General features: G+C 46.1%; 1 protein-coding gene across 6 annotated transcripts in view; it reads right to left on the reverse strand.

Annotated features, from left to right (window-relative positions):
* LOC140203940 (MAP/microtubule affinity-regulating kinase 4-like) overlaps nt 1–20,965 on the reverse strand; it is a 123,536-nt gene extending 102,571 nt beyond the window's left edge. For 5 of the 6 annotated variants that reach the window (XM_072270115.1, XM_072270114.1, XM_072270118.1 and 2 more), the window contains exons 1-2: nt 8,261–8,299; nt 7,122–7,175 (exon numbers count right to left, since the gene is read on the reverse strand). In XM_072270115.1, the coding sequence (XP_072126216.1) occupies nt 7,122–7,175; nt 8,261–8,284 (78 nt within the window). In that variant the 5' untranslated portion in view covers nt 8,285–8,299. Of the gene's footprint in view, nt 1–7,121; nt 7,176–8,260; nt 8,300–20,915 lie in introns of those variants that run through there. The other variant, XM_072270116.1, reaches the window with a different exon arrangement.
* Between the last annotated feature and the right edge of the window lie 1,538 nt (nt 20,966–22,503).

The following is a 22,503-nucleotide window of genomic DNA, read 5'->3' on the forward strand; positions in this document are numbered from 1 at the left end:
AATGCTCTGCCTCAGCGGGCAGTGGAAGCCAATTCTCTGGATGCTTTCAATCAAGAGCTAGATAGAGCTCTTAATGATAGCGCAGTCAAGGCATATGGGGAGAAGGCAGGAATGGGGTACTGATTGTGGATGATCAGTCATGATCACAGTGAATGGCAGTGCTGGCTCGAAGGGCCGAATGGCCTACTCCTGCACCTATTGTCTATCGAGTAGGTCATGTGACCTATTGAGCCTGTTCTGCCATTCTGGAGGTGGACTCAGCTCCAGCTCCACTAGCTCTACCTTTTCCCCAGAACCCTTTGTTTCTCTGTTATGCAAAACTCCTATCGAACTGTGTCTTAGATATATTACTGAGGTAGTCTTTATGGCTTCCCTGGGCAGAGATTTCCATGGAGTCACTACTCTCTGGGAAAAGTAGTTTCTCCTCATCTCCATCCTAAATCTGCTCCCCCAAATCTTAACACTATGTCCCATAGTTCTAGTCTCACCTACCGGTGAAAACAACTTCCTTGCTTCTATCTCATCCATCCCTTTCATAATTTTATCAGATCCTTTCCCACTCTTCTGACTTCCAGCGAGTAGAGTCCAAAGCAAGTCCCAAGTCCCAAGTCCCAAGCCCAAGGAACAGGGCTTCCTTCACTGTTGTTGCTTTGTCGCTTGGCATATTCTGTTAAATTGTGTTCAATGTTGTTCTCCCAAGCATGGTGGGCTTGCTAATTGGCACCAGCATGTGTGGTGCCACTTGACGGCTGCCCACAGCATATCGTTGGGTTGTGTTGGTTGTGACACATTTCCCTGTACGTTTCGATGTACATCTGATAAATAAATCTGAATCTCTTCATTTCTTGTTCTTGTAACACTTAATAAAATTGTTGTCAGCAACAAGTTTTGTGCCTTGCTCTTGACTTCAGAAGAACCTCTGGATTGCAAATACACCAGCATCCAACAGAGGTTAACATCCTCAACCCCAGGATCAACTTGGTGAAACTCTTCTACACCACCTCCAAAGCCAGTATGTCTTTCCTCGAGTAAGGAGAGCAGAACTGCACGTGGTACTCCAGGCGTGGCCTCACCAGTTCCCCGTACAGCTGCAGCATAGCCTCCCTGCTCTTACATTCAGTTCCTCCAGCAATGAAGGCCAACACTGCATTGACATCCTCCAGCATTCTGTGTGTGTTGCTCTGAAAGGAACCCCACCTTCTCAAAGTTCAAACTGCATTTATAATCGATGTATGTACACCATATATAACATTGAGATTCATCTCCTTACAGGCAGCCACAAAACAAGAAATCCAAAAGAACCCATTGAAAAGAAAACAACAAACACCCAATGTACAGAGAGAGAGAGAGAATGAATAACAAATTGTGCAAACAAACAAGAAAAATCTGGAACAAAATCTTCCGCTCAGGATCCTCCATTCCATCATAAGCACAGTAAACATTTAGAGCTACTGAACATTTTGTGACCTCAGTAAACATTTAGCAGCCGATGACGTCCTTATCGAAAAGCAGCTCCTACGCTGATGTAGTGAACATAACTGCCAATTTTCCCACACTCCTTTGAATCTATTATTCTGTTTAAGCTCCACCCAATTAGACTCAAGCCTGTAAATCACCCGTGGCTATCTGTTATCCTGTAAGCTGCAGTATTATAAACACGAGAGAATCCGCAGATAATAGAAATCCAGAGAAATGAAACACACACACACACACACACACACAATGCTGGAGGGACACAGCAGGTCAGGCAGCATCTTAGGAAATTTATGCACTGTCAACATTTTGGGTTGAGACCCTAATGAAGAGTCTCAGCCCAAAATGTTGACCCTTTACTCCTTTCCATAGATGCTGCCAGACTTGCTGAGTTGCTCCAGCATTTTGTGTGTGTAGCCATACCATTAATTCATATCCCTCAATTGGGGAGCAGCCTGTAACTCACTCAGATGAATGTTGTATTCTACACACATTCCCCCAAATTACCTACTATTCTATGTATAACTCATTCAGAGCCCTCCAGAGAGATTTAACTCTGTACCTCACTTCCAAATGTCTATTATCACACATAAACTCAAACCCTCAATTATATTCACGCTTTCTCTTACTGCTAAGATTCTGTTATTCTATGTATGTACCATCCAGCTAATTTCAGACTGTATTCACACCCAGGTATGTGTAATTCTAGATAAATTATCTGAATCCGAGGAGATACTGTAGCCTTTGGACAAGGACTTGTTAGCACTGTCCCCTCTAAGCTGCACGGGTACACAGCCGCACAGTAACTGAAATGCTCCCGTGCATATAGCCTTTGTTGCTATACAGCTGGAATTTTCTTTCATTAATTTTGAAATCTATGTTAACACAACTGTGAAATACACTGTAATTATGTTAATGAATATAATCCATAAATTTTCTAAATAGTAAATATACCACAACCTTTGCTTTGAAACATTTTAGGGTTTCAATGCATTTACATTGACAGTGTTTCAAGTTACAACACTGTTATAAATAAACTGGAACAATAAACACAGAATGGAAGTTAGTAGCTCATTCTTAATAAACTGCTGGCCTGCTGAAATCCAATGCCATCTAGTCAAAACATTTTACTTTTGCCATTGTGCCTGTCAGTTGTTTTGACTGCCTGGCATCATTTACTTGTAAGCTGTGGTTTGTGTTTGTTTGATGTGAAAAATTCCATATTCTGTCTTTTCTGATAAGTCATCAAAATATTAGATTTTTCAATTTTCATTCCAAATATTCATAGTACACATTTTACAAAAAAAAACACTAAAAAATGTTGCACAGTTTTCAGGCTGTGAAAATTTCCTGCTGTAAAAAAAATTAGAGGGAACATTGGCTGTTAGGATAGAAAATAGCTTTCTCCCCAGGCTGATCACTGAACTCCCTGCTATCATCGGTCTCATCACGTATGGAAAGCCAATAGCATTATATTGTTTACTTTTTAATCTGTTTAAATGCACCTTATGCTAAATGTCAACCTGCTGGAATATAATTTATTGGTGGTAATATTACTCCATGTGTTGTGTGTGAATTATATAGTGGCATGCAAAAGTTTGGGCACCCTGGTCAAAATTTCTGTTACTGTGAATAGCTAAGTGAGTAAAAGATGAACTGATTTCCAAAAGGCATAAAGTTAAAGATGACACATTTCTTTAATATTTTAAGCAAGATTACCTTTTTTTCTTTCCGTCTTTTACAGTTTCAAAATAACAAAAAAGGAAAAGGGCCCGAAACAAAAGTTTGGGCACTCTGCATGGTCAGTACTTAGTAACACCCCCTTTGGCAAGTATCACAGCTTGTAAGCACTTTCTGTAGCCAGCAAAGAGTCTTTCAATTCTTGTTTGGGGGATTTTCACCCATTCTTCTTTGCTAAAGGCTTCTAGGTCTGTGAGATCTTTGGGCTGTCTTCCATGCACTGCTCTTTTGAGGTCTATCCACAGATTCTCGATGATGTTTAGGTCGGGGGATTGTGAGAGCCATGGCAAAACCTTCAGCTTGCACCTCTTGAGGTAGTCCATTGTGGATTTTGAGGTGTGTTTAGTATCATTATCCTGTTGTAGAAGCCATCCTCTGTTTAACTTCGGCTTTTTTACAGATTGTGAGATGTTTGCTTCCAGAATTTGCTGGTATTTAATTGAATTCATTCTTCCATCTACCAGTGAAATGTTCCCCGTGCCACTGGCTGCAACACAAGCCCAAAGCATGAGCGATCCACCCCCGTGCGTAACAGCTGGAGGGGTGTTCTTTTCATGAAATTCTGCACCCTTTTTCCACCAAAAAGTTCTATTTTAACTTCATCAGCCTACAGGACTTGTTTCCAAAATGCATCAGGCTTGTTTAGATGTTCCCTTGTGAACTTCTGACACTGAATTTTGTAGTGAGGATGCAAGAAAGGTTTTCTTCTGGTAATTCTTCAATGAAGGTCATATTTGTGCAGGTGTCGCCGCACAGTAGAATAGTGCACCATCGCTCCAGAGTCTGCTAAATCTTCCTGAAGGTGTTTTGCAGTCAAACGGGGGTTTTGATTTGCCTTTCTAGCAATCTTATGAGCAGTTCTCTCGGAAAGTTTTCTTGGTCTTCCAGACCTCAACTTGACCTCCACCATTCCTGTTAACTGCCATTTCTCAATTACATTATGAACTGAGGAAATGGCTACCTGAAAACACTTTGCTATCTTCTTATAGCCTTCCGCTTTGTGGGCATCATTTATTTTAATTTTCAGAGTGCTAGGTAGCTGCTTAGAGGAGCCCATGGCTGCTGATTTTCCAGACAAGGTTTGATGAGTCAGGGTATTTATAAAGCTTTGAAATTTGCATCACCTGGCCGTTCCAAACAAGCCATAGCCCTAACAAGCTAATTAAAGTCTGTGACTTTGTAAAAGTTATCTGAGAGCTCGAATCTCTTGGGGTGCCCAAACTTTTGCATGGCGCTCCTTTCCTTTTTTTCCCCACTCTAAAATTGTACAAACCAAAAATAACACACTAATCTTGGTTAAAATGTTGAAAAGAATGTTTCATCTTTAACTTTATGACTTTTGGAGATCAGTTCATCTTTTACTCGCTTAGCTATTCACAGTAACAGAAATTTCGACCTGGGGTGCCCAAACTTTTGCATGCCACTGTATGTACTGTGTTGTACACCTTGGTCCGGAGGAACATTGTTTCATTTGGCAGTCTACATGGACATGGCTGAAAGACATCAGCTTGAACTCGGACCTCAACTTGATTCCCATCTGTAATGAATTCCACCTATCCATCATTACGCGTGGGCCAAAATGTCAGCACGAAGGTACGACAGCACCGTTCCTTTCTCGGAAGTTTGTGTAGATTCAGCACGTCACTAAAAACTTTGACAAACTCCTATGGAGTATCCTCACTGGCTGTATCATGGCTTACGTAAAAATACCAATGCCCAGGAATGGAAAAGACTACACAGAATGGTGGATACAACCCAGTCCATCACAGGCAACGCACACCCCACGACCGAGCTCATTTACAAGGAACGCTGGCATAAGCAAGCTGCAGCCATCATCAAGGGCCCCACAAACCAGGCTATGCTCTCTTCTCACCACTACCATCGGGCAAGAGATACAGGAGTGTCAGGGCCCACACCACCAGGTTTAGGAACAGTTATTACTCGACAACCATCAGGCTCCTGAACCAGTGTGGATAGCTCCGGTTACCTCAACACTGAACTGATTCTAAGACCTACAGATCCAAAGACTCTTTACAGCTCATATTCTCGGTAATTTTTTAATTGCACAGAATGTTTTTTGCACGTTGGCTGTTTGTCAGTCTTTGTTTATGTGTAGTTTCTCATAAATTCTATTGTACTTCTTTATTTCCCTGTAAATGCTGCAAGAAAACAGCTCAGGGTATTACATGATTAACATATACGTTCCTTGATAGTAAATTTACTTTGAAATTGAACTTTGAACCACATGCCAATTTAAGACTCGTGCCCAGGTATCAAAATAACATGTGCTCATGGAAGTTCTGGAATGGCTGATGAATAGCTTTTGTTCCTAGGAGTCATCTGGATTTAATGCATTTTTCACATAAAATCCCAAATCCAGACTATTTCCCAGGAAGCCCAGTGACTGGCAATCCACTCTGTGCTTTTTCCCAGCACAAGCGATGCTTGAGCAGAACATGGTTTCCATGCAGGTTAGGAGTAGTAAGTCTGGATGTGCTATTTTATGCCGTAGCAAGGCAGCACTTGTGGTTCACCCTCAGCTCAACTCATTTCACTCTGTGTTGATGCATATACAACAAATAAAGCTAATTTCAACAGAAGTTCAAAAATTCAAATACATTTGTTATCAAAATACATATATGTCACCATGTACAACCCTGAGATTCATTTTCTTGTGGGCATTCACAGTAAATACAAGACAGACAATCGAGTCAATGAAAATCCGGCATAGGACAAAGTCAGACAAGCACCCAGTGTTCAAGACACAGCAGATTTTGCAAGTACACAAGAGAAATAATAATAATAATAATAATAATAATAATAATAAATAAGCAATAAATGTCAAGAACATGAGTTGTAGAGTCCTTGAAAGAGAATCCAGAGGTTGTGGAATCGGTTCGGTGTTGGTGTGAGTGAAGTTAACCCCTTTGGTTCAAGAGGCTGATGGTTGAGGGGTAATAACTCTCCCTGAACCTGGTGGTGTGGACCCTCAGGCTCCTCAACCTTGTTCCTGATGGCAGCAGTGAGAAGACAGCAAGGCCTGGGTGGAGATCTCTTTCTCCATCCAGATGCAACAGGCTGACTTCTCCTTTACACTGTCCCGACCTGACAAAGATCCAAGCACCCCCTGCAGACCCCCTGTAGCTTCAAAAGTCAAAGACAAAGTCAAGTTTATTGTCAAATATACAAGTAAAGATAATGATGAATATTAGCTACCATGCCACCCCTATAAAAGATTAGCTTTCTATGACAGCTGCATGCAGAAACATTGAAACGTACAGTAAAATCCATTGTTTGTACCACTGACCAACAGTCTGAGGATGTGCCGGGGCCAGGCTGCAAGTGTCGCCACAGTCTTGGTGCCCACAACTTACTAATCCTAACCCGTAGGTCTTTTGGGAATGTGGGAGGAAACTGGAGCACCCAGGGGAAATCATCATGGTCACAGGGAGAATGTACAAACTCCTCAGACAGTGGAGGAAATTGAACCTGGATCATCTGATCGCCAGCACCATAAAGCTTTATACCAACCGCTACACTACCATGCCTCCAAGAAAGCACAGGTACAATACAGAACTTATTCACAGCAGCATCACAGACACAGAGCATCATCAGCAAAAAAAAACACAAGGAACACACAATAAACACACAATTACAATAGTAAAAAATGATATTAATCCTGAATCAATAACAAATTATGTTGTGTTTAAGCAAAAATCCAGACTCAAGGCCGTAAACCAGAGGCCCCAAAGCCCCAAGAATGACTAGGCCAAACAATGCCTCGGATTATTTTAGAGGAACTAAATTTTCAACACGGAAATAAAATAGCCGTCTGAGCCACATGCAAAGTTTGTCCATATTTTATGCCATTTGGTAAGCACAGCTGGCTAAGCAAAGCCACCTCTTACCTTTTGCAGGCTTGTGGGGTTTAGTTGAGTCTTGTCAATAATTTTTATTGCCACCTGGAAGATAAAAAGAGGGTAACAAGTTAAGTCAGGCTTGGTACCTGAGAGAAATGGAACAGACCAATCAGGACATATAATACAGGGGAGGGAGAACAAGGGGGTCGCTGACTGAGGGGGGGGGGGGTATATGACTCTATGAGTGCCAAGCCCAATGCAGTGCAACTTTCTCAACAGTCTCAGCTACACACTTTACTCCAATGGACTGGAATTGGAATTGATTTTTAATACCAAGTGTATTGAGATGCAGTGAAAAGCTTTGGTAACACACACAGAAACACAGTGCTAGAGGATGTCAGCAAGTCAGGCAGCATCTGTGGAGAGGAATAAACAGCCAATATATCTGGCGAAGACCATTCATCAGAATGATTTACTCTCCTCCATAGATACTATCTGACCTGCTGAGTTTCTCTAGCAATTTATGTGCGTTGCTCAAGATTTCAGCAACTGCAAACTCTTTTGTGTTTATGACAGTGAAAAAGATGGTCTTGCATTTTGCATTGAGGTAGAACAAGGTAAAACAATAACAGAATGCAAATTTCAAAAAAGATACAGAGAAAGTGTAGTGTAGGTAAACAATAATGTGCAAGACAATAATGAGGCAGATCGTGAGGTCAAGAGCCCATCTTATCAGACTAAGGAATCATTCAATACTCTTATGACAATGGGATAGAAACTGTCCTTCAGAATGGTGACAAGTGCTTTCAGGTTTTTGTATCTTCTGTCTGATGAAAGGGGAAGAGAAAAGAGAAGATCCTTGATTATGCTGTCCACTTTTCTGAGGCAGCAAGAGTGTAGACAGGGTCCATGGTGGTTGGCTAGTTTCTGTGATATGCTAAACGATGCCTACAGCTCTATACAGTTCCCTGCGGTCAACGACACAGCAGTCACCGCACAAGGCCATGATACTGACCTGTGCCTACAACTCTCTGCAGTTCCCTGTGGTCACCGGCAGAGCTGTTACCAAGACAACAGAAGTGTAAGATATAAACCAGCCCATCTCATGCCAAGTCCTCCCCACCACTGAGCACATTTACTTGGAGCGCGGTCACAGGAATGCAGCATCAATCAGCAAGGACCCTCACCTTCTCTTCTCTTGTTACTACCATCAGATAGGAGGTGTAATTAGTGTGCGATCACTCGAATTAAGTACAATGTTCTCCAAAGGGGTTGTCTGTCGATGGGTCCCCATGTGGCTATAGAGACCGATCCAGGATCAACATATCCTGGTGCAGTGTGGACATGAGTAAGTGGTGACTGGGGCAGGTGACCGGGTCTTTTAGTTGTTCAATCTCTCCTTTCCCAGCTGCTGCTTGTTCTCTTCAGCACGAGGAGGTTGCTCTCATGTAGTGCAGCTCCCTCTTCAACAGATTTCTTCCATCTAATCTATTGACTGCAATGTCTTCCCAGTTTTTAGATGTGATGTTGAACTTCTTCAGGAGGGTGTTGATCAAGGTAAGATTTATTATCAGAGTACAAAGGTGTCACCACATACAACCCTGAGATTCTTTTTCCTGTGGGCATACTTAGCAAATCTATAGAACAGTAACTGTAAACAGGATCAATGAACAACTAACTGTGTAAATGCAATTATAAATAAATAGAAATAAATAACAGATATTAAATAACATGAAAGAGCATGAAATAACAAGATAAAAGAGTCCTTAAAATGAGACCATCGGTTGTGGGAACACCTAAAATAGAATGTGTGTAGTTCTCCCTTTTTTCATGAGCCTGATGGTTGAGGGGTAGTGACTGATCTTAAACCTGGTGGTGTGAGTCCTGAGGCACCTATACTTTCTACCTGATGGCAGCGGTGAGGAAAGAGCATAGCCGGGGTGGTGAGGATTTTTGATGATGGATGCTGTTTTTCTATGGCAATGTTTCACATAGATGTGCTCAGTGGTGGGGAAGGTTTTACCTGTGATGTAGTGGGCCAAATCCACTACCTTTCGTAGGATTTTCTGCTCAAAGGCATTGGTGTTCCATACCAGGCCATAATGCAGCCAGTCAGCACACTTTCCACCACACATCTATAGACGTTTGCCAAGGTTTCGATGACATGCCGAACCTCTGCAGACTCCTGAGGAAGTAGAGGCACTGTCATGCTTTCTTTGCAATTACATTTATATGATGGGTCCAGGACAGGTCCTCTGAGGTAGTGACACCCAGAAATTTAAAGTTACTGACCCTTTCCACCTTTGATCCTCTGACAAGTACTGGCTCATAGACCTCTGGTTTCCCTCTCAAAGTCTACAATCAGTTCCTTGGTCTCATTGAATTATCTTTGAAGTGCTTCCTTTGCCTACAACTCTCTGTAGTTTCTTACTGTGTGATGGCTTACTGCCCTTCCTTCAAGGATCTGTTTGACGAGACGTGAGTTAGTATCCATTGGAGTTGCTGTTGCTTTCTCGTGGTGGAAATTCTGTTCATGTTGGCCTTCTCCAGTACGCTGGTGTTAGAGCGTCCTTCCTCCCAGCTGATCCTCAAAATCTTCCACAAAGGTCTTCGTTGGTGTTCTCCAGGTGTCTGCTGTAGGTGTTCCTTGATTCGACTCCAAACAGTAATGTAAGAAAGGCTCCACAGAAAAGATGTTTTGTTTGGATTGGTAGGTTGTGGTCTTCAAAGACTCTTTTCCTTAATCTTGCATCAGCTCCACGAGCATTACTCAGGAGGTGGCTGATCTCTGAGTCGGTGTCTGCTTTTGAGGGGAGAACGCTACCAAGACAGGGAAAGAAGTCTACATTTTCAAGGGTGATATTGTCAGCTTTTATGGAGGGCTGGCTGTGTGGTGGCTGATACTGGACTGTGTCTTTTTAGATTCAAAACAAGACTCTGGGCTTGGGAAAGGCATTCAGGATACATTGGAGGTCTTCCTCAGAGTGTGCTGTGATGGTGCTGCCATCCGCATACTGAAGCTCCATGATAGGCATGATGCTGACCTTGTTCTTTCAACCAGTCAAAGTTGAACAGCCTGCTGTCCATTCTACACAGGATAGGGATTCCCAGCGGCAGGTCTTGGTCAATGAGGTGAAGGACGGCAAATCGGGTGGGTGCAATGATACACTAGACAGTGAAGGGTTCTGATGCCGTGCGACTATTGCTGAGTACTGAGACTGACATGCTATCTTGCAGTAGCCTCGGTATTCATAAGTACTTCTTCAGGTAGCAGGAGTCGATTGATGAGAATACGTACAAGCACTTGGCCTGTTGCTGAGATGAGGGAGATGCCTCTGTCATAAGCTTTATCTCCCCTCTTGAATAGGTTACTATTACAGCATCCCTGAGCTCTGTGGGGAGCTTTTCCTTTTTCTGGACTTTCAGGATGAAGGCACGTATGTGTTGCAGGTGTGCTGGTCCACCTTCCTTGAAGATGTCGGCTGGAACCCGTGGCTTTGTTGCTCTTCAGGGTTTTGATGGCATCACGGACTTCTCTCACAGTGTCTTCTCTCGCAGGTCCCTGGGGGAACTGGTTCATAACCTTCGGCTCAGCCATGCTGTCGTGGTTAAGAAGCTCTTGAAAGTGTTCTCAATCGATACAGAAGTCTCAAGTCCCACAACACCAGATTCAGGAGTAGTTATTACCTTCCAGCCATCAAGTTCCTGAACTGACGTGAATAACTTCACTCACCTCAAATGTGAATTAATTAATGACCTATTGTTGCTCCCTCTCTCTCCCTCGCTGTGTTCCGTTTTGGTATGACAAATAAAAATGAAGAATGTTATTGTGGTTAACTTGAGTTCTTGCACACAAAGCTCAAAGTGCTTAAAAAGGGGAACTGCGAACAGGCAACACTGTGGCCAGTGCGTTAACTCTCAGTACAAGCAGGCTGGAGCATCACCTGCTCCGGAGGCTGCCTGAGACAGTGAGCCCTGGTTCCTGGGGACGGATGGCAGAGGGCTCCATCTGGTTTGACTGCCCAGCAAAGTCCTGGGGGTACGTCCGTGCCCGGGTAGCTGTGTCAAAAGGGCATGCGCGTCCCCAGGTAATATAGAGATGTTTTAAGACCGTTGGGCACCTTGGGGATAAATGTGACTCTCAATGAGGATGGGTTAGTCTGGTTAGTCTTGTTTGTAATGAGATTGAACAATAGTACTGTCGTGGTTTGAATTTATAATAAATGTATTCTTGTAAAAATAAGAGAAAGGAAGTGTTGCTGGGATAGCATGACCCTTTGGTGTTCCCTCAGATTCAGATTCAGTCTGATTAATCTGTACAGCAAAACACAAAGTGAAATGCGTCACTTGCGTTGGGATGCACTGGTCGCAGTCCTCAGGCGTCGTCACACATCCCGGCTGTAGCATGCCCATGATGTTAAAGGAATATCACAGGCAACATCAACAACAGAACAACTACAACAAAACAAGAACAGCAGGACTCCCTCCCTCCCTCCCTCCCTCTCTCACTCCCTCCAATGCACGCACACTATCCTTCAGCCCCGGACAGGCCACCTTCCACCCCCACCCTCCAGGTTCAAGATTTACCTGTCACATGTACAGTACATCAAAACACACAAACAGTATTGTGCACAAGTCCAGGGCATAAATATATAGCTGGGGTGCCTAAGACTTTGCTACAGTATTGTGGCAATCTTATGCATTGCCTCAAAAAAAAATTTCATGACATCTGTGAGTGATGATAAACCCGATTCTGATAGGGGTCTCCGTTGTGGACAGAGAGTGGGAAGGGGGAAGGGGGCAGGGAAAGGGGACTCATGGTTGGAGGAGAAAGGGGACAGGAGTGAGAAGCAGCAGAGAGACATTCTGTACTGATCAATAAACCAATTGTTTGGAATCAAATGACCTTGCCTGGTGTCTGAGGACTGGGTATGCCTGTATCCGTACCAACCTCCCCCACTGCGCACCCCCTCCCCGCCTCTAGTATTCCTTCTCTGCCACCTGTCCCACACCCCTCCCATGGCGCTCCACCCTCCTCATTCCCAACATCCATTGCTCCTCCCTCCACACTTACAAACTCCTTCTCCACTCCACATTGACAAATACAGTACCCTGCAAAAGCCTTGGGCACCCGAGCTCTATATTTTTTTATACATAGATGAGACCTTTGCATAGTACTGTACAGTGAAACGCATTGGTTTGCATTAAGAACCAACAGACCTGGTGGCAGCCAGCAAGTATCAGCACGCATTCAGGCACCAACGTAGCATGCCCACAAAGTTCAGCAGAACAACACAGAACACAACAAACAACACCAGTGAAACAAGTCCTGTTCCCCCCTCCCTACCAGCCACCCCTGCACACACACAGTCCTCGATTCCCAAGACTTTAGCCACCAGCAGACTGGTGAATTCACCCTGATTGGGCCCCAGCATCCCCAGCAGACTCGCAGAGATCACAGACACAAGCTCTAGCCATCGGGCCTCAACTTCTGGACTCAGAACATTGCTGGCATAGATACAGTGGCTTCTCCCCTGGGTGCCAATGACTACCAGAGGACATTCTTTTAAAGTGAGTGGAGGAAAGCTTAGGGGGATGTCAGAGTTAGACCATGAGACCATAAGACATAGGAGCAGAAGTAGGCCATTTGGCCCATTGAGTCTGTTCTGCCATGCAATCACAGCTGATCCTTTTTATTTTTGAGTTGAGGGTTCTCTCTCTACCACGGAGAGCGGCAGCTACCTGGGGTAGTGGTAGAGGTTTATACAATAGGATGGCCACATGGATGAAAGAAGAATGGCGAGTCCTTCCAGAATCTTCTGTGGTGCTCCTTAGAGTAAAGGCCCATGGATCCTTCGAGGCAGTTGGAAGGGGCAGTGAGGCAATTGGGGAATTTTACTTTATTGAACAAGGTACAGGATACAGGGTCTGTGTGATCAGGAGGAAATGCTTGGAAGGATCAACAGAGTTACTGTTCCACCTTCACTGGCAGAACTGCTGATGCTGGAACTGCATTCAGGCCACCCCTGGGTTACAAAGGTCAAACTGGCATACAAATGAGCTCTCACAACGCTATTAAATTCTAAACACCGTTTCACATCGGGTGACGCAGCGGCGTAACGGTTAGTGCAATACTTTACAGCAAAAGCGATCGTGGACTGCGGTTCAATTCCTGCCTCTGTCTGTAGGCAGTGCGTACATTTGCCCCAGGACCACCTTGGTTTCCTTTGGGGGCTCCGGTTTCCTCCCACCTTCCAAAGACGTTCGGTTAGGGATAGTAAACTGAGCCCACGCGATGCTGCAGCCGGAAGCATGACGACACCGAGGGCTGTCCCCGGCACGGTCCTCAGACTGCTTTGGTTGTTGGCACAAACAATGTATTTCATTGTATGTTTTGATATTTTCTTGGACGAGCCCTGATCTTTCTTTCTTTCTAACCTTTCCAGCTTTGTTCTCATGAAAAACAGAACTAATTTCATCTCGCTCTGTAATTGTTCCTTCGTTTCAGTCTTACGTGGTTTTGACGCCAGTTAATACAATACTGTGGAGGTGTGACTACAATGTCAAGAGATTTTGGTCTGTTTTGTGATTTATGGACAAAATCAGCTAATGAACATCTGTAAAAACGGAACCCATCCATTGCCCAGGGCCGACCTGACACCACAGCTTACGCACACTGTATTCTGGTCTGGTCACCCTGCCACAGGAAGGATGGAATTGTACTGGGCGGGTGCAGAGGAAATTTATGCGGATGTGGCCAGCACTCAGAAGTTGTAGCAACAAGAAAGAGTGAAAATACCAGGGTTCATTTGCATGGAGCAGACGAGACTGAAGAGAGACTTTAACTGAGATCTTTAATTAAAAGTGTACAAAAAGATTACAAGCCATGGTTTAATCAGGAGGATTTTCTTCAGCTGGTTGAGGGATGAAAGCACAACAAAATAGTGGGGGAGTCTCGGACCAGTGTGCACAGCCTCAGAATAGAGGGACATCCCTTTAGAACAGGGTTGAGGAGGAATTTCGAGGTGGTGAATCATTGCCAGAGATGGCTGTGCAGGGCAAGGTACCAGGGGTATTCAAAGTGAAGGGTGATAGGTTCTTTGATTAGTCAGGGCATCAAAAGTTGCAGGGAGAAGGCTGGAGAATGGAGTTGAGATGGTTAATGAATCAGCCATGATGGAATGGCTCAGCAAACTCGATGGGCCAAATGGACTAATTCTGTTTCTACGTCTTATGGAGATTTAAGGTAGCTGATAGAAGGAATGCGTGGTACAGGCAGAAACACTTATATTTAAGTGATGTGTACTGATATCTGTCACACACAGGGTCCTAGTGCCGGCATGCTGGATTAGACCAGATATGGAAATATTGAGCAAAATGGTCTCAGTGTCACAAATGATGACGATTCCTCATAACATTTTTCCAACACCAAAATACTTCTCTTCTACTGGCTTTGATATGCTCTTTCATTCATGTTTCCTTGATATTGGAGCAGGCTGTTCATCCCATCGAGTTAAGCAATCCCATGAAGCCCATTGGCCGTAAGACCACAAGGCCGTAGTACACAGAATTAGGCCATTCAACTCATTGAATCTGCTCAGCCACTTCATCTTGGCTGATTTATTATCCCTCTCACCACCCATTCTGCAGACTTCCTGCTTCCTCGACCCTTGCTGCCCTCTGCCTATCTTCATATTGCAGCCACGAAGCCATTGATTCCGTCATCGAAATCGCGACATATAACGTGAAAAGTATCGGTTCCAACACAGACCCCTGCAGAACACCAGCGGTCAACCGGAAAAGGCCCTCTTTATTCCCACTTTGCTCCTGCCAGTCAGCCAATCCTCTATCCATGCTGGTATCTTCCCTGTAATATCAGGGCCTTTAAGCGGTTAAGCAGCCTCATGTGCGGCAGGCACCTTGTCAAAGGCCTTCTGAAAATCCAAGTACACAACACCCATGATTCTCCTTTGTCAATCTTGCTGGTTATTTCCTCAAAGAATTCCAACAGATTTGTCAGGAAGGATTTTCCCTTAAAGAAACCATGCTGACTTTGGCCTATTTTAGGGTTCGTGCACCTTCAAGTACCCCAAAAACCACATCCTTAATAATCGACTTCGCCATCTTCCCAACAACTGACTGGCCTATAACTTTAAACATGAGAAATTCTGCAAATGCTGGAAATCCAAAGCAACACACACTAAATGCTAGAGGAACTCAGCAGGTCCAGCAGCATCTATAGAAACAGTCCATGGTTCGGTTCAAGACCCTTCTTCAGGACTGGAAAGGACGGGGAAAGACCTGGAATTAACAGGTGGGCAGAGGGGAAGGAGGATGTCTCGAAGGTGCTGGGCGAAGCCAGGTGGGTAGGAAAGATAAAGGGGTGGAGAAGAAGGAATCTGATAGGAGCTGAGAGTGAGCCACAGGAGAAAGGGAAGGAGGAGGGGGCCCAGGGGAGGTGATAGGCAGGTGAGAAGAGGTGGGAGGCTAGAGTGGGGAACAGAAGAAGAGGGGAGGGGGAGGGGAAATTTTTTTTACCATAAGAGTGCCATCAGATTGGAGGCTACCCTGACAAATACCAAGGTGTTGCTCCTCCATCTTGAGCAGTGGGGGTCATGGACTGAACGTCAAAACGAGAAAGGGAATTGGAGTTTAATAGTTTGGCCATTGGAAAGTTCTGCTTTTGGTGGATGGAGCAAAGGTGCTCGATGAAGCAGTCTCCCCATTTATGACAGGTCTCAGGTCTCACCAGTGTAGGTGAGACCACATCAGGGACACCAGACACAATAGAAGCCCCCCAGCAGATTAGTTTTCTGTTTTTTGCTTCCCTCCTTTCTTAAAAAGTGGAGTGGCAGTTGCAATTTTCCAGTCCATAATCAATTGAGTCTTGAAAGATCATTACATCCAGTACTGTGCAGAGGTCCAAGGATCAAATATATAGGAGGGTGGAAATTTGGCATTGTTCCCATTGACATGCATTGACTTTCATAGATGCCCCATAGAAAGCATCCAGATATATCACAGCTCAGTTCAGTAATGGGTCTGCCTGCGACCGGATCCATCGGGATAAATCACGATGGTCTGGGTACAGTAACGACTCTGCCCCTGACCGGATCCCATCGGGATAAATCACGATGGTCCGGGTACAATAACGGCTCCGCCCCTGACCGGATCCCATCCGGATAAATCACGATGGTCCGGGTACAATAACGGCTCCGCCCCTGACCGGATCCCATCCGGATAAATCACGATGGTCCGGGTACAATAACGGCTCCGCCCCCGACCGGACCCCATCCGGATAAATCACAGCTCGGTATGGTAACGGCTCCGCCCCCGACCGGACCCCATCCGGATAAATCACAGCTCGGTATGGTAACGGCTCCGCCCCCGACCGGACCCCATCCGGATAAATCACAGCTCGGTATGGTAACGGCTCCGCCCCCGACCGGACCCCATCCGGATAAATCACAGCTCGGTATGGTAACGGCTCCGCCCCCGACCGGACCCCATCCGGATAAATCACAGCTCGGTATGGTAACGGCTCCGCCCCCGACCGGACCCCATCCGGATAAATCACAGCTCGGTATGGTAACGGCTCCGCCCCCGACCGGACCCCATCCGGATAAATCACAGCTCGGTATGGTAACGGCTCCGCCCCCGACCGGACCCCATCCGGATAAATCACAGCTCGGTATGGTAACGGCTCCGCCCCCGACCGGACCCCATCCGGATAAATCACAGCTCGGTATGGTAACGGCTCCGCCCCCGACCGGACCCCATCCGGATAAATCACAGCTCGGTATGGTAACGGCTCCGCCCCCGACCGGACCCCATCCGGATAAATCACAGCTCGGTATGGTAACGGCTCCGCCCCCGACCGGACCCCATCCGGATAAATCACAGCTCGGTATGGTAACGGCTCCGCCCCCGACCGGACCCCATCCGGATAAATCACAGCTCGGTATGGTAACGGCTCCGCCCCCGACCGGACCCCATCCGGATAAATCACAGCTCGGTATGGTAACGGCTCCGGCCCCGACCGGACCCCATCCGGATAAATCACAGCTCGGTATGGTAATGGCTCTGCCTGTGACCACGAGAAACTGCAGAGAGTGGTGGAGAGTGGAAAAATCCTAGGCAAATGTATACAGCTGGGGTGCCTAAGACTTTTATTACTTTATTACTTACTTTATTGTTGCCGAACAATTGATACTAAAACGTACAATCATCACAGCAATATTTGATTCTGCGCTTCACGCTCCCTGGAGTACAAATCGAGAGTAAATATAATAAAAATTTAAATTATAAATCATAAATAGAAAATAGAAAAGGGAACACTCCCTGCCCCTGGCACTCTTTCTCTGTTATCTGTCCCACACCCTTCCCATGGCGCTCCACCCTTGCTATTTCCAACATGCTCTGCTCCCTCCAGATTTACAGATTTGCTCTCCGCTCCATGTTGACAAACAGAGTACTGTGTAAAAATCTTAGGCTCCCTAGCTCGATATGTGTGCCCGGTATTGTAGCTCAGCACAACATGAAAACCAGTCTCACGTCCATGGGCTCTGTCTGTACTCCCCACTGCTTCATTAAAGCACCCAGCACAATCAAAGACCCCACCAAAGACATTCTCTCCTCTCCTTCCTCTCACTGGGCAGAAGATACAAGAGCCTGATACAAATCACCAGGTTCAAGGACAGCTTCTATCCCACTGTTATCAGCCTATTGAATAGTCCCCAGCATGATCACACACACAGCACAGCGCTAAGCAGTACTGCATCTGTATTGTACTGTCTCAGTACTTTTATATTTGTGTGCTGTAGCACTTATTTTATTCGCAGTTATTTTGTAAATAACACTGTCCTTTGCATTTCTGGTCAGATGCTAACTGCATTTCATTGGCTTTGTACCTGTACTCGGCACAATGACAATAAAGTTGAATCTAATCTAATCTAATGATAGGATGGACTCTTGACTTCACGGTCTATCTTATTGTGGCCCTTGCGCCTTCCCGTCTGCCTACAGCACACTTTCTCTGTAACACTTGTTCTGAATTGCTTTTACTGCCTTTCCCGCAACTTGCACACTGCACTTGTAAATAAAACGATGTGAGGCATTTTATGTTTAAGAAAAACTGTAACAACTCATTTACTGGTGAACGCAGCAGGCCAGGCAGCATCTCTAGGAAGAGGTACAGTCGACGTTTCAGGCCGAGACCCTTCGTCAGGACTAACTGAAGGAAGAGTGAGTAAGAAATTTGAAAGTTGGAGGGGGAGATCCAAAATGATAGGAGAAGACAGGAGGGGGAGGGATGGAGCCAAGAGCTGAACAAGTGATTGGCAAAAGGGATACGAGAGGATCATGGGACAGGAGGTCCGGGAAGAAAGACGGCTGGGGGGGGGGAACCCAGAGGATGGGCAAGGGGTATATTCAGAGGGACAGAGGGAGAAAAAGGACAGTGAGAGAAAGAATGTGTGTATAAAAATTAATAACAGATGGGGTACGAGGGGGAGGTGGGGCATCCCCGCTAATGCCCCACCTCCCCCTCGTACCCCATCTATTTGACTTCTCTAACTTCCGCTAATGCCCCACCTCCCCCTCGTACCCCATCTGTTACTTATTTTTATACACATTCTTTCTCTCACTCTCCTTTTTCTCCCTCTGTCCCTCTGAATATACCCCTTGCCCATCCCCTGGGTTTCTCCCCCCGCCACTTGTCTTTCTTCCCGGACCTCCTGTCCCATGACCGTCTCGTATCCCCTTTGCCAATCACCTGTCCAGCTCTTGGCCCCATTCCTCCCCCTCCTGTCTTCTCCTATCATTTTGAATCTCCCCCTCCCCCTCCCACTTTCAAATCCCTTACTCACTCTTCCTTCAGTTAGCCCTGACGAAGGGTCTCGGCCTGAAACGTCGACTGTACCTCTTCCTAGAGATGCTGCCTGGCCTGCTGCGTTCACCAGCAACTTTGATGTATGTTGCTTGAATTTCCAGCATCTGCAGAATTCCTGTTGTTTCCAACTCATTTATTGTACACCAAACACGAAACACCAAGTGTGGTAAAAGAAATTTCACGCAATTACATCATCACGTCCGACCAGCCTCAAAGTGAAACTCCAACTCAATATCAGTGGTTGTGAGTTACGTACATTTTCCCCCAATTGCACTACCCGGGAATTCACTAAAACCAGCACTGTGAGCCCGTCTGAATTACACGACCCCGGAATTCACTAAAACCAGCACTGTGAGCCTGTCCCAATTACACGACCTGGGAATTCACTAAAACCAGCACTGCGAGCCTGTCCCAATTACATGACCCCAGAATTCACTAAAACCAGCACTGCGAGCCTGTCCCAATTACATGACCCCAGAATTCACTAAAACCAGCACTGCGAGCCTGTCCCAATTACATGACCCGGGAATTCACTAAAACCAGCACTGTGAGCCTGTCCCAATTACACTACCCGGGAATTCACTAAAACCAGCACTGTGAGCCCGTCTGAATTACACGACCCCGGAATTCACTAAAACCAGCACTGTGAGCCTGTCCCAATTACACTACCTGGGAATTCACTAAAACCAGCATTGTGAGCCCGTCTGAATTACACGACCCCAGAATTCACTAAAACCAGCACTGTGAGCCCGTCTGAATTACACGACCCCAGAATTCACTAAAACCAGCACTGTGAGCCCGTCTGAATTACACGACCCCAGAATTCACTAAAACCAGCCTGTCTGCCACCTGGCTCAGGTCCTGTGTTCCGTGGGCGAAGGAACAGCAGGTGCCTCTGGCTGATCCAGAGGTGTGTTGACATGCTCACGGTCACGTCTTGACAGCAGGAGCGTGGAAGCAGAATCCTCCAAACCTTGGTGACCTGTTTTAAGACGATCTATTGAAATACATTCAGTTTTCCCCCTCTTATCTGTGATAAAAGTCTTTTCTCTCCATTGCAAAACACAGAATAGACCATCATAAGGGGCCTAAGGGAATGTTGGTGTGCATCATGGTGAACAAAATCAAACGAGGCGGAAAGTAGGTCAACAGGAACCCAAGAGTGCTGTAGGCCAGGATTAGGTGCAAAGGATTTGAAGTTACTGAGGAGGGTGGAATGCTGTTGAGAGGATGGCCAGGCAGTCGTGGCATCAGGAATGAAATCACCTGGCACTCGTAACGGCTGCCCGTATACCAACTCAGCCGCGGGTGTCAGCAGGTTCTGTTCTGGAGGTGTTCTGAGCCCCAGCAGGACCCACAGGAGATAATCATGCCAACACTCATCTGTCAGCAAAGCCCTCAGAGCAGCTCTTAAGGAGCAGCGGAACTGCCCGCATAGGCTTTTGGACTGTGGGTGATACACAGCCTAACACCATCACAGCCCAGGGGTCCGCAGTCAGAGGGAATACCAGATGGGGTGCCAAACGGAGCAACCCAGGAACAGGTGAACGCCCGAGCCACGTCTGCGACCATTGTCAATGCTAGAGGGATGACCTCTGGCCACCTGGTGGTACGGTCCATCACAGTAAGGAAGTGCGTGAAACCGCGGTGGTAGTGGACCAACAAGGTCCACATTGACACGGTCAAACCTCCAAAGGTGCCAATGGCGCCTGAACATGACGGTTAATTTTTGCCCACTGGCTCTCCACACAGGCTGTAGTCCGATTACACACTTCTGAGGCCCTGCCACACGAACTTTAATGCAACCAGTTTCTGTGAGGCCTTCTGGCCCGGATGTGAGAAGCCAAATATTGAATCAAAAACAGTCCATTTCCAGTTTGTGGACACAATGGGGCGAAGGTGACTGGTTGAGACATCACAGTGGAGAGAAACCCCAGCTTCCCTGAACTTACCTGGACCTCTGCTCAGTAACTTGACCGGCTGCCATGTGGGCATAATCAACCCCGACGTGTTTGTCCTCAACCCCATGAGAGGCAATCAGACACAGCATTATCTTCCCCTCGATATGTTGTACATCAGTTGTGAACTCGGATACGTAGGCCAGGTGGCATTGCTGCTGTGCAGACCAAGGGTCTGATATTTTGGCCATTACGTACACAAGGGATTTGTGGTCAGCGAACGCTGTGAAGTGCTGACCCTCTAGAAGGAAACGAAAATAGCAGACAGTCAGGTAGCGACTGAGAAGCTCACGGTCATACGTGCTGTTCTTGCTCTCTGGGGGACGGAGCTGCCCGCTGAAGAAGGCTAGCAGCTGTCACAGGCCCCCGGCACAGCACAGTCTGAGGTGTCAGTAGCAATGGCTCTGGGTGCACTGGGGAGTGGATGCACCAGCAGGGTCGCTTTGGAAAGAGCTCGAATATCATCAAATGACCTGGTCGTGTCCGCTGGCCAGTCAAGCACGTGATTAGGGATATTGCCTTTAAGTGCACTATACAGGGGAAGCACAAGTTCAGCAGCTGGTGAAATGAAGCAGTGATAGAAATTCACCTTGTCTAAAAACTCCTGTAGATTTTTAGTAGTGCGAGGCAGTGGGAAATCCGTAATAGTTGCTACCTTTTAAGGGAGGGGCTTTGCACCTTCTGCGGAAATGCGTTGGCCCAGAAATTCAATGGTTGTCAACCCAAACTGGCATTTAGCAGGGTTAATAATCAACCCGTGTTGGCTTAACTGTTTGAACAGTGTGCAAAAATGAGATACATACCTGTATTCGGATTTGGATGCACAGGTGGCAAGTATAACGCCCAGGTAAACAAACTCTGAGCACAAAGTGCGGTAAAAGTACTTTACGAAATTACATCATTACATCAGACCAGCCTCTCAGAGTGAATCCCAACTCAATGTCAGTAGCTGTGAACTTCCAGCAATTATATAACCCTACACACTGATGTGATAAAACTGTATGTGGGATGACATGCAAAACAAGTTTTATCACTGTTCCTCAGTAATGTGACAATAACAAAGCAATTATTCCCTGCTGGGTCTCTATCCTAGAATGTCTTCTCTGATCTCACTGTGAACACCCTCTCCGGTATCTCTCCCAATTTTCCCTGCACTTTCCAAAAGAAAACAGGCCAGTTACCGAGACTGCACTCCGGAATGCCGACTCAGCTACGGAACTTTGTTATCAAAGTGCTGGATTCCGAGGCATTGTGGGAGCTGAAGTTTGACCAGCTGCATGGGATTGTGGGAATTGTAGTTCACATTACTCTACTGCGGCTCAGTTCAGGAGGTCGACTGGACATGTGAGACAATCGTGGCAGGGCTGACCAAACAGCGACACACCACTCATGGGGGCCGTGAGCCGTGGGCATCGAGTCTCGGCAATAGCTACCAAGAGAATGTTCTCAGCACAGCACAACTACAACAGGGTTATGTGGAGACAGAAAGGCTGGAGAGGGTGTTCACGATAAAACAATGGTCCTCAGGTCACCAGGGATTAAAGTAACACAGAGACAGACGGGGAGGGAGGGAGGGAGAGAG

The sequence above is a fragment of the Mobula birostris genome, chromosome 10 (genome assembly GCF_030028105.1).
Source record: "Mobula birostris isolate sMobBir1 chromosome 10, sMobBir1.hap1, whole genome shotgun sequence".
NCBI classification, from domain to species: Eukaryota; Metazoa; Chordata; class Chondrichthyes; order Myliobatiformes; family Myliobatidae; genus Mobula; species Mobula birostris.